The 18,014-nt window shown below is 34.8% G+C and overlaps 1 protein-coding gene across 1 annotated transcript in view; it reads right to left on the bottom strand.

Annotated features, from left to right (window-relative positions):
* The window catches only part of SNTG2 (syntrophin gamma 2), a 305,949-nt gene that overhangs the window by 28,938 nt on the left and 258,997 nt on the right, over positions 1–18,014 (bottom strand). Inside the window, exons 13-14 of the mRNA XM_058177752.1 lie at positions 11,337–11,408; positions 5,920–6,129 (exon numbers count right to left, since the gene is read on the bottom strand). Coding sequence (XP_058033735.1) covers positions 5,920–6,129; positions 11,337–11,408 — 282 coding nt within the window. The remainder of the gene's footprint in view (positions 1–5,919; positions 6,130–11,336; positions 11,409–18,014) is intronic.

Genomic DNA, 18,014 nt, shown 5'->3' with positions numbered 1-18,014 from the left:
TATTGGTTGCTCTTGTATTATTGCAATTAAAGCTGAAGTAGTCTTTGACAGGAAGGACATTACAATAGATGATTCTATGAGTTAAACTTAGGTCTTGTCGAAGGCGACGGAGTTCCAAGTTTTCCAAGCCCAGGATTTCAAGTCTAGTGGGAGAAGGTATTTTGTTGTTTACAGAGGAATGGAGAACTCTTCTTGTAAAATATTTCTGGACACGTTCAATTGTATTGATGTCAGAGATATGGTGAGGGTTCCAAACAGGTGAGCTGTATTCTAGAATTGGTCTAGCAAATGTTTTATATGCTCTGGTTAGTAGTGTAGTGTTTTTGGAAAAGAAGCTACGCAAGATTAGGTTTACAACTCTTAGAGCCTTTTTTGCTATGTATTTGCAGTGGGCTTTGGCACTTAGATCATTTGACATGAAAACTCCAAGGTCTTTAACGGGATGGGGGTCATCTGTGAGGTAATGTCCATCAAGCGAGTACTTAGTGTTTGGGTTCTTTTTTCCTATATGTAAGACTGAGCATTTGCTGGTTGAGATTTGGAGTTGCCAAGTTTTAGACCAATTTTGTCACAATAATATATGTAGGTATTATACAAATAGATTATGTAGTATATAAACACATATATGAGTAAATATAAGGAGGTATAAGCATATATATATATATAGGAAGAAGAAAAGAAAAACAATAGGACAGGAACGGTAGGCACGTTTGTGCGCTTATGCACGCCCCTTATGGTCCTCTTAGGAATGGGGTGAGGTCAATAGTTGACAGTTTTTGGTTAAAGCTTTTAGGATTATGAGAAGAGACCACAGAGTCAGGTAAAGTATTCCAAGCACTGATGATTCTGTTACAGAAGTCATATTTTCTGCAATCTAGATTAAAGCGGTTGACATTAAGTTTAAATCTATTAGTTGCTCTAGTATTATTGCAATTAAAGCTGAAGTAGTCTTTGACAGGAAGGACATTACAATAGATGATTCTGTGAGTTAAACTTAGGTCTTGTCGAAGGCGACGGAGTTCCAAGTTTTCTAAGTTTTTCGAGTCTGGTGGGATAAGGTATTTTATTGTTTTCAGAGGAATGGAGAACTCTTCTTGTAAAATATTTCTGGACACGTTCAATTGTATTGATGTCAGAGATGTGGTGAGGGTTCCAAACAGGCGAGCTGTATTCTAGAATTGGTCTAGCAAATGTTTTATATGCTCTGGTTAGTAGTGTGGTGTTTTTGGAAAAGAAGCTATGCAAGATTAGCTTTACAACTCTTAGAGCTTTTTGGGGGTTATGTACAACAGATGGTTGTATAGATGGTTGGATGGTAGTTTGGTTGGTTGGATGGCTGGTTGGGTGGATTGTTGTGTGGCTGTTTGGACGGCTGTTTGGATGGCTGGTTGCATTGTTGGTTGGATTGTTGGTTGAATGGCTGTTTGGATGGCTGGTAAGATGGTTGGTTGAATGGGTGGTAGAGTGATGGGTACTTGATTGAATATTGGGATGGATGGTTGATTGTTATGGGTGATGGGGGGTTTGGAGGTGATTTTTTGATTGTAGGTTTTATTTGTCTTGTCTTGCATGTTACCAAATTTCTTTTCTATTCTATTCTATTCTATTCTATTCTATTCTGTTCTGTTCTGTTCTGTTCTGTTCTGTTCTGTTCTATTCTATTCTATTCTATTCTATTTTTATAAAAATGGTGGGGATGAATCACAGGAAGGGTTTCTTATACTGAATCTCTGAAGCCTTTATGAAATCTTGTGACAAACTGCAAATTATAATTTGCTCAAAGTCGCTTGCAAACCACCTTCAAATGGTGATTTCAAGTTGTTGAGAAGAATTGGATCTAAAGTATAGTGTGTAAGATGTATCATAGCAGACTACTGCATCCAGATGGATGATTAGAAAAGATTTAAAAAACTTCAGTTTTGAGTTCCTTGATGTTACGTCATATCTAATTTCTAGGGTGGAAAAATTGTCTCTCTCAGTTTCCTGCATAATTTATTTCACTCCTAGCCAAAGCCCATCATGCTTTCCTGAACCCCACATTCCTCCACTTGATACCATAAACCTGCAAATTGTATTTTTTGAGATTATTGCAGCATATATAATAAAAATAGGGAGATTTTTTTTCCTTATCAAGGAAAAGAAAAAATTGTGCTTCATTATCTCCAGATGACACTGTTCTTCTTTCACATACCAGTCTGAAACACTAACTTGAGACTCTAGTGAAATATTGGCAAGATAATCGAGTATGATAAAACTAGATTTTTGGTTTTTGATTAAAAAAATTCAAAAAGAATAACAGGAAAAGTCAACATCGTATGATAACTCAAGTCAAGTATGTTAGTTAACTGGATCTTTAGTCAGTTACGCTCAGTCATAGTTTTGCTTTGATACTTTTATCAAAAGTATAGGTGGTGTGGCTGTAGAGATTTTATACTGCTATAGCAATACAAGATTTTAATGCGTAAAAATCTAATCTTAAATCTTTTATGGAACTTCAGTTTGGATTACAATTGCCAACAATAATATAACCCAATTGCAGGTGAAAATTTAAAGAGTTCTTTTAAAGGTTCAAAGTTGTGTTCCAAATTCTGATATTCTCGTGGAAATGGAAATGAAAATGAAAGGCTGGCAAAGTACAATTATATTTTGGTTTCCGTGATAGTTTTTCAAAAACAAGGAAAGATTGCGGTCTGACATCCCAAATTATTTTTATTTAGATATGTAGTTTGAACTGGTAAACCAAAAGATTGATCAGGCTCGTATTAATCTTGATTCTTTGTTTTCCAGAGCATAACACTGAAATATTATTGTATTACACAAATATTATTTGACAATTCAGTGCAGGAGTTAATGGAAAACATCAAAGTTCCGTGTACAGCCTTCATCTTTAGAAGCAATTTCAATTATGCTTTTCTATATACTGTAGCAGTTTACAGTTAAAGAAATATACTATAGCTTTTGTATTGCTGTCAAATATGTTATACAGTAGATTTCAAAAGATTCTCATGTCTCTGTTTTTGTCTGATTTTGTCCCTGTAATGGTATTGATTTTGAATCTGTGGATCATGTTTTATTGTGTTATAAATTTTACAATAGATCTTAAACAAGGTCTTTATTAATAAATGTTTTATGTATTTATCCCTACATTTTATCTGTTAAACCGTTTTACCACAGGCCAAAATTTAACTATATCTATAATTTGCTCTTTCGACCTTTTGGCTAATAATATTGAAGTTGAAAACTGAGAAAAATAAGTTTAATAATTAAAAATAGTTTAATAGTGGACCTTGCAATATCTGGACATAGCAGAAGCAGTGGTGGGTTGCTTCCAGTTCTGTCCCGTTCTTGAGAACTGGTAGTAAAATTGCGGGAGGCTCTGCCCACCTGCCCTGGCATCATATTTGGCGATCTGTGCATGTGCAGAAGCTTCTGCACGTGCGCAGAAAGTGCACGAGTGAGCGAAGTGAGTGCGCGCTCCCGTTGCGAATAGTAAAGGTAAGTAGAACCCACCCCTGAGCCAAAGAGAAGAGAAAGAATTGGAAAGAATCACAAAATAAAAAGATCTGCAAATAGGATGACTATGGCAAAAGAAAGCAAAGATAGTACCAATACTATTAGATGCCTTGGGTGCAATCCCAAAACATCTGGAGCACAACTTGAACATCTCCACTGACAAAATCACCATCAATCAGTTCCAAAAGGATATTTTGGAACAGAATACATCCAATATCTTAAATATTATTGAACAACATCTTCCTATCCCTAGATCCTTGGTGAGGACTTGATAGGTGGTCAAAAATTCCAAATCTAGCTAACTGGCTAAAAATCTAAACAACGGGCTAACTCTGTGACCCACCATAGCAAAATTGAAAATTGGAAAAAAAATAGTAATGATATTCTTTTTCTTCAGAACATATCAATAATATTTCAGAAATATTTAATACTATGTTTGCATGTGTGTGTAAACAACACAGCTATTTTCATTTATGGAGATTACTTGTAAAAGCCATGAAAATGAGATCAATAACAGTATTCTAAAACTGCAGCCAAGTGACAATGAAGTTAGGAAAAAAATACATGAATTAAGATTGCTATCGATAGATTTATCATTTTCTTGGGAATTCAGATTAAGAAAGTGCCATAAATTTCAATTTCTCTTATGAAGAATGCCAGACTGAGGTGCAGTAAATCTGTGTTAATAATATTTTTAACTGACCCATAAAATTGGAGTTAACATTAGGCTTAATTAATGAGTTGCAAGTTTAGTTCTCCACCAAAAAGCAGAGTTTTACAAAGGAATACTTTTACAGAAATATATCTATTTCTGAAGAAATCTACTGTCAGAAAAAGAACACTAAAGTATGTTGTTCTCTGAGTCCAGTTTTTATTTTACTTTTTTTATCTCTCTATGTGTTTATGTGTGTGTGAGTGTGTCCATTGAGTCACCATTGATTCCTGGTGACTGCCTGGATTAGGCCCTACAGTTTTCTAGGCAAGATTTTGAAGGTGGTTTGCCCTTGCTGGCTTTCTGGGTCTGAGAGAGAATGACTGGCCCAAGGTCCCCAAGCTGGCTTCGCTGTCTAAGGCAAGACAACAACTTAAGATCTCCTGGTTTCTAGCCTAATACTTTAACCGCAAAACTAAATTGACTCTCAGTATTGTTTTACTTATGTTCTTAGTATTTGTATTTTAATGTTATGTTTTATCTGTCTACTTGCAAATAGTTTTCCAAAAACATTTGGAAGGCACATCCATTCCTCTGCATAAAACAACATCTGTTTGAAGAAGAGGCAGTTTCTTTGATAAACTCTAGAAGACGGCAGAGGAAAGGGAAAATAACTGAAAAACTCTCTTTCTAGTGACAGATATCTTGTATCAACAAAAGAGCATCTATTAGATAATTCATTTGTCAGCATCAAATTTTATAATATATTGCAGTTGTGATACTACTTTCCTCAACTATAAAGAGCTTGTAAATGGTCACATGATATCACAACTTTATACAGCTCTCAAAGGATCACCATCTCCAATATACACTACATAAACATGACAAAATAAATAAATGAATACAAAATTATGCATATACCTATATATATTACCATATTTTTCGCTCCATAAAATGCACTTCTGCCCCCTCCCCCAAAGTGGGTGGAAATGTCTATGTGTCTTTGGTGAACAGCAGCCGGGCTGCGGCGGCGGGGTCCTTTTACAGTGCTGAACCTGCCTCTTCTGTCTTTGTCATTGCCTGCCTCTTCTGTCTCTTTTCCACAGTGCAGGAGTCAATAGACAGAGCTGGACACCTATCTGTGGCCCTCTCAGGCTCATCCTGAAATTTTTTCGTCTTGTTTTCCTCCTCTAAACCTAGGTGTGTCTTATTGTGAGGTGCATCTTATGGAGCAAAAAATATGGTATATGACATGGAGAAACAACAGTCTACTTCGGATGTATACATGTACATGGCGAGAAAAACAAAACTTGCCGAGTTTACCAGACGGATGGCATAGGGTACAAAGCTGTTACAGAATCTGGTAGTCCTGCTATAGATACTTTGAAACCTCCTCCCAGAGTGGAGCAATAGAAACAGCCCATGAAGTGGGTGTGTGGGGTCTCTAGCAATGCTTTGAGCTCTAAGCACATAGCACTTATATGCAGTATCCTGAATAACGGGAAGCGAGCTTCCTATAATCTTCTCTGCTGTCCTTACCATTCTCTGAATGGACTTTCTCTCAAAGGCACTGCAGCCACTAACTCATTAAATACTCAGTTTGAACAGACCCATCCTTGTCTAAATGTCTATGTCTCTTTTTCCCCATACATACACACATATAGGCAGGGGTCATAAATAATTTAAATACGGAACATACACCAAATACATTATGTATTTATTCAAGTGGCAGATGTATTTTTTCTATTACTTACCCCTGTTCTCTGAACTTCCAAAAAGATTGCTCTTTGAAATGATTTCTCCCATATTGCCAGCTCACTTCCTTGTTCCACATTGAAGTAATGACTCTTGCCATGTCCAACCACAACACTGAAGCAATATGGCCTCTGGTCTTCAAGCTCGTAGTCTTGGTGAATACCCAAATATAAATTTGCTTGTAGCCAACAGTCATTATTGAGCCAGAGCTGAAAGATATATTTTTGAAGATATTTCATCTAAAGTAGAATGAGAATAATTTGATCTTGTAGAAATAAGTCACGGACGTTTGAGTGTCAGCCTTTTTGCATCAGAATCATGCTGATATTTCATATTGTTAAATTGAGAAACTATAATGGTCTCTTGTTCCGCAGCCTCTTTTCATTTTTTTTTCCAAAGCAGGAATTTTCAGTAATCAGTCTACCTATCTGTTTGCCAATCACATGCTAAGATTCATAGGAAAACATTAACATCTGAAGGGCCTAGATCAGTGGTGAAATCTGAACTGGTTTACTACCGGTTTGCTGGTTGCAAATGCAAGGTGTGTGCGCGCATACGCAGTACACGCCAAAAGGAGGCCGAATAGATTTTAAAAAAATGCTTTTAAAAGTATTTTTTAAAAGAAGCAGCAAGCGGAGTAGCGGGCGACTGAGCATTGGGTTGGCATGGTGGCTTTCATTCATTTGATTTTCCCTAACAAGCACCAGCATCAGAAAGTCATATGTTGACTAGATTGAAGCACATCAGATTAATAAATAAATTCCTACTGCTGTAACATTTCATGCAGACGAAGACAAAGGGGGCGGAAAAGAATCCAATGGACTCTTTAGATATCCTTCTAGACAGTTCTCATTTCAATAGCAGACAGGTTGAGACCCTTATGCACATGTCTCCAAATGATACATTTATAATCGTTATATTTGGTTAGTGAGTTAGTGAGTATTCTGCACACAATACTGAAATTACTGTAGATTGGGAAAAGTATGAATTTAAATCTTTACTGGAAAATAAAACAATATATTAATCCTGATGCAATAATACGTTCTTAATCCAGGAGATCTACTTTATTTATTTGAAGTGGAAAAGGGAACCTTTAGCCCAAGGGCTACACATGTCTGAGATATACTACTGAAGCCTTCCTTGCTGGAGCCTTTTCTGTTTAGCTTGAAAGCAGCAGTCAGAGCATAAGGAAAACTGAGTACCAGGCAGTTAAAAAAATTCTGAATAACTTGTAAAAAATGGAGACGTCTAGAGTATGTTTTTATAGCCTTGATGAAGTTTCTCCTTTCAGACTACTAGTATTTTTTAAAAGCCGCATAGAAGGCAATCTTAAAATATTCCCGAATGAGTGCAAAATAGCTTACAATTACCACCACTACGACTATAAAGCAGTTGATTTTAATTTAAGCAAAGATGCATTCGATAGAACTTCACTGTCCAATTGAAATTAATGGAGTACAGAGGTGATGGAAGGAATGCTAAATGAGAAAAGCAAATCTGTAGCCCATTTCTAAAATGGGATGAATAGTAACATGCTGCTAATTCAGATGTGATAAATACTGCTTAATTAGAATGAACATCTAATTTATGATGCTAAAATGACAAATAGCAAGACAATTAATAACATGGAAGGTAATGTATATTTACACTCATACGTGTTTGCATTAACGTTGTTGCTTGGAGTAAACAAAATTTTCATGCTGATTGATTTTAATAAAAAGTATCCTTTTTAAGAAACCACCCACATAAATCATGTAAATCTAGCAAGCCAAGGTCTTAATTATGACTTGTATTTATTATTACAGATTACTTTGTTTAAACATGTTCATAATCAGGTAACTATACAGCAGAATTGCTGGGAAAATTTACTACTAATGAAAAACTGTTAGTTAGTAGAATTACTTCCACTATCTATCCACTTAACTGAAAAAGCCTAAAATATTAGATATCAATAAGAGAAAAAAAACCAGATTTAATTCATCTCAGTATTACTATATGCATATACACTGTTGTTCAGTGCTGATATATAATGTGCCACTTCTAAATTAATAAATAAAAGTCAAGTATTATGAATATTTATGCTCTTCACTTCCTATATGGAAAAGAATTTCAATGTATTAATTGCAAATATAAATAAAATTATATAATGTGAAAAATTAGAACTGAGAGTTCAGTACAATCTTTGACCATGTCATAATTTTTATAGGGAATGTATGCCTCTCTTTGGGCTAATATTGTTCAATCCACATTTCACCAGCTCAGATTCTGAAAGTCTGTGACTTGGCACTGAGAAAAAGTTAAGTCAGGTGCTTGCCAAGCTAGAGGAGAAATTGTTCATTTTCTACATTCCAGTCTTACATTTTTTTAAAATTAGATGCAGTTTATGTACTTGTAGATGTGAAATGATTTTGAAAATGAACTCACACTTGGAACATTTTACTTGTTATGACAGGACCTTATCCAACTTGAAACACTAGGTTTGATTTCTAAAACAAATCAACTTCCAAATTATTTCAAGCCATATTTCCAGTATTTCCACTTCTTCAGTTTTAAACTGCCATGCTTTTGGAAACAGGACAGAAAAGAGCCTCGTTCCTACTTCCAGGAACTTTCATGAAGCATATGTGTGCTAACATATATGATTTGCCCTTTTTCTGATGAAAAAGAGGGATTTATTAAAAATTATAAATAGAAATGAAACATTACAAGTTGACCAATCTTGATGACCCTTAATGATAAAGATTGTCAGAATGAATCTTAACTATATATGATACTGAGCAGCAAACCCTAGTAGCAGGGACCTATGCATGTTCATTTACACTTAAAACGACTATTACTATTCACTGGTTTTAAGACACTCGTAAAGTAATGATGCAGTAAAGAATCTATTGGTCTGGAAATATTGCTAATAACGAATGTTTCCAGCATTCCTCACCACTGACTACATTGGGGCCACTCAAATTAATAAATTCAGCAAAATTTAGGTGGTCATAGGCCATAATTTCTCCCTCAAGATACTCAGTGACTGGAATACATTTGGAAAGATATATTTGCAGTGTTGTCTATTCTGCAGATGTACTGACCCCTGTATACATGTTTCTGAATAATGCTGAATACTACATACCATATGATAATAAATATTAAGGATAAGAATACATTCTACATTGTACATGGAAGGGCTTCAAATTATTATTTGGGGAGAAAGTCATAGGGCAGGGAAAGAACCGTTAGCCAAGGAATATTCATAGGAAGATACTAATGATAATATATTCCAATTTAATAAAGAAAAATCATCAGTGAATTTAGTAGAATAGGTGACATTACCTGGCTAGTAATAGCTGGATTCAAGACTAACAGGGATGTCAGCTAGACTAAGAAGTGAAAATAAAATCTCAGAAAAAAGCCATCCGAATAATTTTTGTACTGTTGCCTAGAAAGCTGCTTGAATGTGTCCATGAAGACACCAGGAGTCAACTAACACTTCAAGGACCCTCTAGCAGTCAATAGCAGGAGAATTAGGTGAAGGACAGATTCTCAGAGCTGTAGTGCACTGCAAATTCATGACTGGGAGAGAAATGGGAGACCATACTATATATGCCAATGAGAAACTGCACAGCTAGAAAGCGTCTACAATTGCCTGCAAAGGAATGGGGGGTTGGGCAGCTGGAGATATTTAATTCAATCAAATGTTGGTCTGTGGAGGACACATCAGCTTCTCACTCAGAACAGAAAACAGCTTAAAAGAGGTAAATGGAATCTTTGAATTTGTAATGGGGAAACCTTAATCTTTCTTGAAAACCACATTTATCCCAACTTAATTGATTTGCTCTAAGTTTCCTTCATTATCATTTATACTGAAATGTTAACAGAACAGAGGCTAGAGTTGCACACTGATGCTTTTGTATTTCAGTTAATGTATTCATGAAGACTGACAATTCAGTATTCATTTATTAAAATGTCAAAAACACAAAGTACTGAATCCTGAGCAATTGATTTCCATTTTTTCTTCACTCACCAAAATAACTTCCAGTGTTACAATTTGCTTTTATTGTGTTGTTATTAAAATTAACTTTGCCAAAATAAGTAAGCAGTCAGGAAGCATGAAACAATATGGAAAATTATGTATATTTTTAAAGAGGTCAACTGATCTACTAATGGCCTCTGAAGCATTCACGAGGAAGCAGCTTAGAAGAGGAATTGCTAATACTTGAAGTATAAAGTTTAATCTTTCATTTCTCCCTTTATAAATCTAAAATCTAAAAGGTCAGCAAACGGTTACAAAATGTTTGTATTTTTTAAAGTTTCCAGTAAGTTTTCATCAGGCTAAATGGTTAAAGAAACCCAGAAAAAAGAACAGAATGGAGGAGCAGATGTATTGTTGATATTAACTGTTTTATAGTCTTAGATAATTTATTTAAAAAGTCTGTCATGCAAGCTAGGTGGTATTAGTTGTAATATTATTAAGTTACATCCATCCAAAGAAGAACAAAATAATTGTTGATTTTCCTCCTTTTTTTCTGTAGTTTTCATAATAATGTTCGATGAAAAGCTTTTGGAAACTAAGTTTGCAATTAACTGCATAAATTTGTTGCCTCAGTGTGGATTTTGTATTATTTTAATGCTGTACAAAACACTTTATTTGAAATGCTCCAGTTCAAAATGCTGTGTTCCAATTTTAAAAGCTGTTCTGACTTTATTATAAGAATCCTGATATTCTTATGAGCTTTCCAGAAATGTTTGAACTTTTTTTTAAAGTGTTTTGAGCTTAAAATACTATTTTCATTAGTTTTCACTTTTACTGAGATCAGAAATAGCAGTTTTGAAATAAAATTGGAGAATTATGCATTTAAAGCATTTCAAACATTTTACACATTTCTAATTTTTCCCCATTCCTGATCAGCATGGCCTTTTTACATATTACTTTATGAAGTTAATTTAAGTCCTGTGGCAAGAAGATTCCTACAAAATAAGTATCTAAATTAAAATAAAAAGCAGATATGACCATGGAATGTAAAATCCAAAGCAATCCATAGATCATGCAATGGTTAAATCATCAATATTATCCCATGAGTTACCAATGAGGCAATTCAGAAAATGTTCTGTCTTTTTTACAGATAAATCTATACTGTTTACTCTGATTGGCAACTATTGTCACCTCTTCAGTCTACATGAGACTTTTTTTCCTGGAAATACCATCAACAATGAGAAATTTTGCATGAAACATTTTTCTAGGAGAAAGATGAGGACAAAACTACTAGATGAAAGCAATAGAAAAGGGCAATGTCACTTTCGCATTATATAAAACCACAATAATTTACTGCTGATATTGGCTAAATTTATTCTGACTCGGTTTTATTCAGTAAATAATTAACATAATCTTCTATAGAGAATATTTTGTTATTCATAACTTACCTACCTTGTGAATTTTAAATAGAACCTCACAGAGGTTATAGGTTTTTTCAGCTCGTATCCAGTCTAATGTGCTTACCTGTACAGCCAAAAGAAAATGTTATTACAGTTTCATACTTTTTTGCTTAACAAAAAATTATCCTGCTATTATAGAGGTTTTTTTTTCATTTCTTTGAAAAATTGTTAATCTTTACATTTTTATGCACTAGTTAGCTGCAGGTTGTGCACTAAATTCTTTCGACAAGTAATGAACATGAAGTTAGAAACTAGCATTTGTAAAGTTTTAGTAGTTTTTTTTCTTTTTAAATGATAAATAGTGGAGATTTTGGCACTTAGCTAGAGATTCAAATCTTCATGTTTTGTTTTTTATGACTATTTTCGCATTAATATATATTGAACACTATCTGTACAATCTCAATAATCCCTTTGTATGCTCACTGATACTGTATTATATCTCTGTGGTAATTATTCTTTTTCTCCTTTCACTTGTTTGTTCGCTTTTTCATTCCTTCTTTTTTAAAAAAAATATTAATCTATAAATTAAAAACAAAACAACCTTTCCACATGTACTTTAAAAACAAACAAACGAGGGAATCTGTGGTTAAATAATTCCATACATGTTACTTATCCTAAGATAATACTAATTGTATCCCATCTTTATATGGGAAGAACACAAATATAGAGATAAGTGGAAAATCTGGGCCTTATATATTTTTTACGCACATATTCCATTTTTCTTTTGTGAAACTGTTTGAGTTGCCAAGAAAACTTCCAAGTAGAAGCTCCTAAACTGAACTAGCTGTGTTTGCTTTAACACTGGGATAGCATTATGGATCCACAGATTATTTTCTGGAAAAAGAGCAATAGAGAGGGCAAGATTCAACATATACTATGTAACTAGCAGAAAAATTATTTATTTATTTATTTATTGGATTTATACTGCCGCCTATTCGCCCATAGTGACTCAAGACAGCTTACAAAATTTAAAACCACATTAAAAAACAATAAGACTAATAAAATAATCAAATAAATATAATAAAATCACCCTCCCACCTCCTGCCCTAGCGACAGATCACACGAGCTATTTAATGGGCTCCATCCTGGGGTGAAATGCTTCCAGTTCGGACCGGCTAGCCCAATCCAGTAGCGATGGCGGCTGCCGGTTCGGAGAACCAGTGGCAAAAATCCCTGGCCCCGCCCCCTGCCTCTGCTGAGCCGCACCATCAGCAGAGGTTTTTTTTTTACTTTTAAAGGCAGTTTTTCTTCAGCTGAAAACATGCCTTTAAAAGTAAAAAAAAGCCTTTGAGGATCCCGCCCCTCAGCTGAGATCGGCAGAGCCTTTAAACTTTAAAAAAAAAAAAGGCTCCTCTGGTGATTTCACCTGAGTTCCTCATCAGCAGAACCTTAAAAAACATGTTTTCTACAAATAGAAAACTTCCTTTTAAGAGATTCTAAGGCACTTACCTGATTACTGATCTAACGCATGGCTTTCCCAGCCCAAAAGGAGAAGTTTCACTTTCAGCACCAGACAGAATCAGTTGCTAGCTAATCTATTTCCTCAGTGAGCAACTAATGCTGGCTGGCTTTGCTGGCTGAGGAACTCTGGGAATTGAAGTTCTCAACCTTAAAGTTACTAAGGATGGAGACCCCTGATCTAAAAAATATAAATAAAATAAAGTAAAATAATAAAATAAAATATTTGTGCAGCTTTCTGAGATTTGGTGTGTTTCTGTAGTGTTTCACTCTATCTACACAAACACACAAAAACTCACAAAGCTGTATATGGCATTTTGTGTGTGCGTGTCAGTTGTGTTGTGTGTGTGTAAAGTGTGAAAGATGGCTTTTGGTACCACTTATTGTTTTGTAAACGTTGTTTATTATTTTTATTATTTATTGTTATTTCCATGCCCACTCAGTCATCTGACCACCAAGCCACACCCACCAATTAAGCCATTCCCACAGAAAATTTTTAGATTTCACCCCTGGCTCCATCCCACTCTGGGTTCCCCAGGCCCGCTGGCAGAACCGGGTCGTCAGCGCCTTCTGGAAGAGTATTAGAGTGGGGAGCATTCTAATCTCTGGGGGAATGATGTTCCAGAGAGAGGGAGCCACCAGGTGTATCTCTCTTGGGGATGGGACTCGCAGCATCCTCAAATATATAGAACTATATTTGAGGTTACTCTCCATATGTTCATAGCATGGTAAACATTTTGATCAATCAAGGCATTGATCAAAAGTTGCCTTCTTTAATTGTTATAGAGATTTCCGGCACCACTTCAATCTTGTGTCATAGTTTTATACTAGCTTCATACCATAAACCCTGAATTTTTGCTGAATATGTGCTGTGCTTCTCATAATACCTAAAACCCCACGTGGTCATATTTATTCAGATCTTAATTCAGAGTTCAATTTCTTTCATTGTGGTTACAACAGCCGAAAGATAATTAGTTTCTTTGCTCTAGTGCTGCTATTATTAGATTTTTTTTTAATGCAGAATGAGCCACTATCAAATAATTGAAACCAAAATGCTTTCTATAATATAGTATTGGGGAAAGTAATGGAATGTCTTCAATTCAGGGGCATCTGATGGGGGAGGGGTTGAGCTCGCGTGACACACTGGTTTTGCAGTATTGCAACACAAGCCTCTTATACATGTATTCCATTGCTGCATGTATGACCCTAAAGTGTTTGGGTGTGATGCTGCAGTTCAGATTTTGCCATTCCAATGAAAGCAGGAAGAGTCTCTATATGCCATTCCTTGAAGTTGATCTGTTTTTGCTATACTGAATTATAGATTGGTAGAACATGTTTTTCAGTCTCAGTTTTTGGTAAAAGAGTTGGAGTTGACTTATATAAATTTCCTTCTTTATATCTAGGCTTAACACAATAAAAGTTTAAAGAATATGTCACTTAGTGCATTTAGGATCATTTTTATTTGCACACTTATTTAAAGATGATGAAGGCTAAAGCATATTCTAAGTATTGTAAAAACAGTACTACAAAAAATGAATGAAATAGTGAAATTTATATTAGTTATGAATGGCCAATGTTTTCACTGGTGATGTTTTATAAGCTCTCAAGAGAGAAAACACTCATAATACAGTGGAGAAAAAACTAAAAAGGAAATTGACAGTATATGCAATTTTTTTTTCTGAAGACTGTCATTCTTTTCCAAGCTACAGAATTCTGCACAAGGCACTATGCAATAATGTTTGTGTGTGTGCCTTTGTGTGTGTGTGTATTTCTAGTCAACACAAAACTAAGAAAATGTAAGTCTCCAAATCTGAAACACTAGAGAATAAGCTCTCCTGAATACAATGGGATTTCCAAGTAAATATGCATATTCAATGAAGCAATAATTCTTCATTTCTGATATCAGAATTATAGTTTATGTGTCCAAATGCAAATACCTTCAGTGTTTCTTTTTTTAATTTTTTTAAAAAAAATATTTATAGTTTTTTCTTTAACATCCGTAAGTGCTTAATGAACAGTGTATTGTCTGGGTCAATATACTTTATATACAATACTAACGATAATAATACTATTTAAATATACATAATCATAATCTTTCAACTTCTAATATTTATGTATACATTGTAGTTATGATATATTCTATTCTATATCAGTATATATAATACTGATATATACTGATTATATAGAATATATAATATCCTATTATATATCAGTATACACAATGTATTTTCCTAATTTCTACTTTCTACCTCTTTTTTCTAACTCTTAATAAAATAGCCATCATACTAAGAAGTATTCTATATCTATCCATCATTTCTTGCCCTTTTTAGAATTTCAACTCTTATTGACTTTTTGGTAAAACTTTCATGTTTCTCCCTTGGGATCTTGTATCTCCTTACATCACACTTATTTAATCTGAGTATTTCATCTGCCTCAATCCCTATCTCTTGCTGTTGGATCTCTAGAGCACCCATCTGTAATTTTTTCATCACTTTTGGGAGATCTTTCTCTTTATTCTCTTCCATATTTTGAGTTCTTAAAGAGTAATCTATCTGTTCCATTTTAAGAATTATTACTATCTCTTCCAAATCTTTATCTGCTTGTATAATTTTTTGATTTATCTCCTCTATTATTTCCCCAGCTCCTGATTTCTTCTCTATTTTCTGAGTTTTTTGTTCATCTTTTATTGTCATTTGCTGGGGGTTTTCTAGTCTCACATCTTTATCCTGCATCATCTCCCTATGATTCCTTGTCATATCTTCCTGAATACATTGAAACATCAATAATATTTATTTATTACTAGAGCGGCGGAAATGGCTGGAAAAGAGCAGAGCCCCGACAGGCTCTGTGAAATGCAGCTGGCAACTGCTTGCCAGGAGACCCTACGGGGGTCAAGCCGCCCTGGAGGGGTGGTGAAGAAAGGAGAAGTGCTTCAATGATCACGAGGAAACCACAATTTTCTCATTGATCCGAAGAAAGCTCTCCCAAAAGGCAGCAGGGACAATGGCCATTTTGGTCTATCACAAGCTGGGACAACCGGGACACTAAGATCTTGTGCTGGAGTGGCGTGTGGACAGAAAAGTGAAACTGGGTGAGATAACTTCCAACTTTTACCCCAAACATTTAACCCAAGTTAAAAATTAAAAAAAACCAACAACCTCCAAATAGTAAGAAAGCAGCAACTGGATTTATGGAGAAGGATTAAAGACTAAAAATCAAAGAGAAAGACTAAAGATTAAAGACACAAGGCAAAATAAATAGTTAAAAGGTATTTTAAAACACATAAAGCCTGGAAAAAGTTGAACAACATTGCAAAATGTGATTGCTTTTCTAAACTCTATCTTTAACACCCTGGATGGTTGATAGTCAGCTGTTTGGACTTTTACTCTCTGGTGAATGCTGGAATTGGGAGCAGGGGAGCCATCTTCTGGAAGAAGAAGATAACTGCAATGTGGGAAATCTGGGTGAAAGTGATGAAAGGAGAGAAACTAAACAACACCTGGAAGGCTATTTGACCTTGACTTTATCTTAGTAGGCGATTTGGAAGCTTGGAAATATCTATTGAGCTGTTTGAAGATTTTTAAAGCAAATGGAACTATAAATATCAAAACTTTATTGAACTGTTCATTGAAAAATTTGGTGAAACTGGTGGGCTGAGCTGGATTTGATTCACTAACATCATTGATAGATCATCCTATGAGGCAAAAGAAGAAAAGTGATAGAAAAGGGGGGCGGGCGAGGGGGGCGAAAGAAAAAAAAGAAAAGACAAGACTTTAAAATTTGGATAACTGGGAAGGTGAAAACTGGAAATGATAAAGACTATAAAGTATTAATTTATAGCTTTTAAGCACTAGAAAGCTAGGGGACTTGGAGAAATAATTTTGGAAAGATAAATTTTATTAATAATTAACTTTTTTGGAGCTTTTAGATATTGGGTTACTGGAATATTAGCGATACATTGAGTAATTTGTAATATATTAATTTGGTACAAAATGACCCAGCAGGAGACAAAGTTTTATGAAGAAATGTTAATGATGGTTAAAAGTTTTTATGAAAGTGTGACAAAGAATCATAAGGAGATGATGGGATTGTCCAAAGATAAAGAAGTAAGTGTAGAAGACCCTCAACAAATGGTGGGAAAAGATGAACAAAATATTCAGAAGATAGATGAGAAATTAGAGGGAGTGATGGAGGAGACAAATCAAAATAGGCTACAAGAAAACAAAAACAATGAAAAGACTATAATAATAAATACTAAGAATCAAATAGCTAATTCCTTAAGAGCTTACAATAGCAAAGAGAAAAAAAAGGAAGACTTCCCAAAAATAATGGAAGGGTTATGGATGGGCATCCAAATGATGCAGCAGAAGGAGATAAGGGGTAAGGCAGAGGGAACATTAAGTCTACGTAAAAATCTCAGAAAGAAATATAGGAGCCCAAGAAAGAAATATTAAAGAAATATTACCAAAAAGTCAATAAACGATGAAATTCTAAAACAGCTGAGAGATGATGGATAGAGACGTTAATATCTTGTAATGATATTATGTAATGACTGTGATTGTATTAAAAACTAATAAAAACAAATAGAAACTATAAACTGGGAAAATAGCAACACATATATAGATATATAATAGAATTTATTATAACCACAAATATACTAAGATTAGGAGGTGGAAGATGGTGATTAGGCATATTTAAATGTATTATTACTGCAAGGCAATCAAACTGGTCAGTCCCAGAGGAGATCAACCCCGACAACTCTTTAGAAGGCCAGATCCTTCTAAATATTTTGACCACCTAATGAGAAGGAAAGACTCACTGGAGAAAAGCCTAATGCTGGGAAAGATTGAGGGCAAAAGAAGAACGGGACGTCAGAAAATGAGGTGGCTGGATGGAGTCACTGAATTAGTAGGCGTGAGCTTAAATGGACTCCAGAGGATGGTAGAGGACAGGAAAGCCTGGAGGAACATTGTCCATGGGGTTGCGATGGGTCGGACACAACTTCGCAACTAACAACAACTGTTTAAAGATAAGGAGGTGAATATGGAAGAACCCCAACAAGGGGGGGGGGAGGTACAAATTGGGAAAATAGTATTATACATATTGATACCTAAAATAATATATTATAATTATAATGAGTATATTAAGGTTAGAAGTTGGAAGATAAAAATTACGTATATGTAATTGTATTATTACTGTTAGCACTGTGTAA

The sequence above is a fragment of the Ahaetulla prasina genome, chromosome 1 (assembly GCF_028640845.1).
Source record: "Ahaetulla prasina isolate Xishuangbanna chromosome 1, ASM2864084v1, whole genome shotgun sequence".
Lineage (NCBI taxonomy): Eukaryota > Metazoa > Chordata > Lepidosauria > Squamata > Colubridae > Ahaetulla > Ahaetulla prasina.
This window is presented reverse-complemented; position numbering and strand designations above follow the sequence as displayed.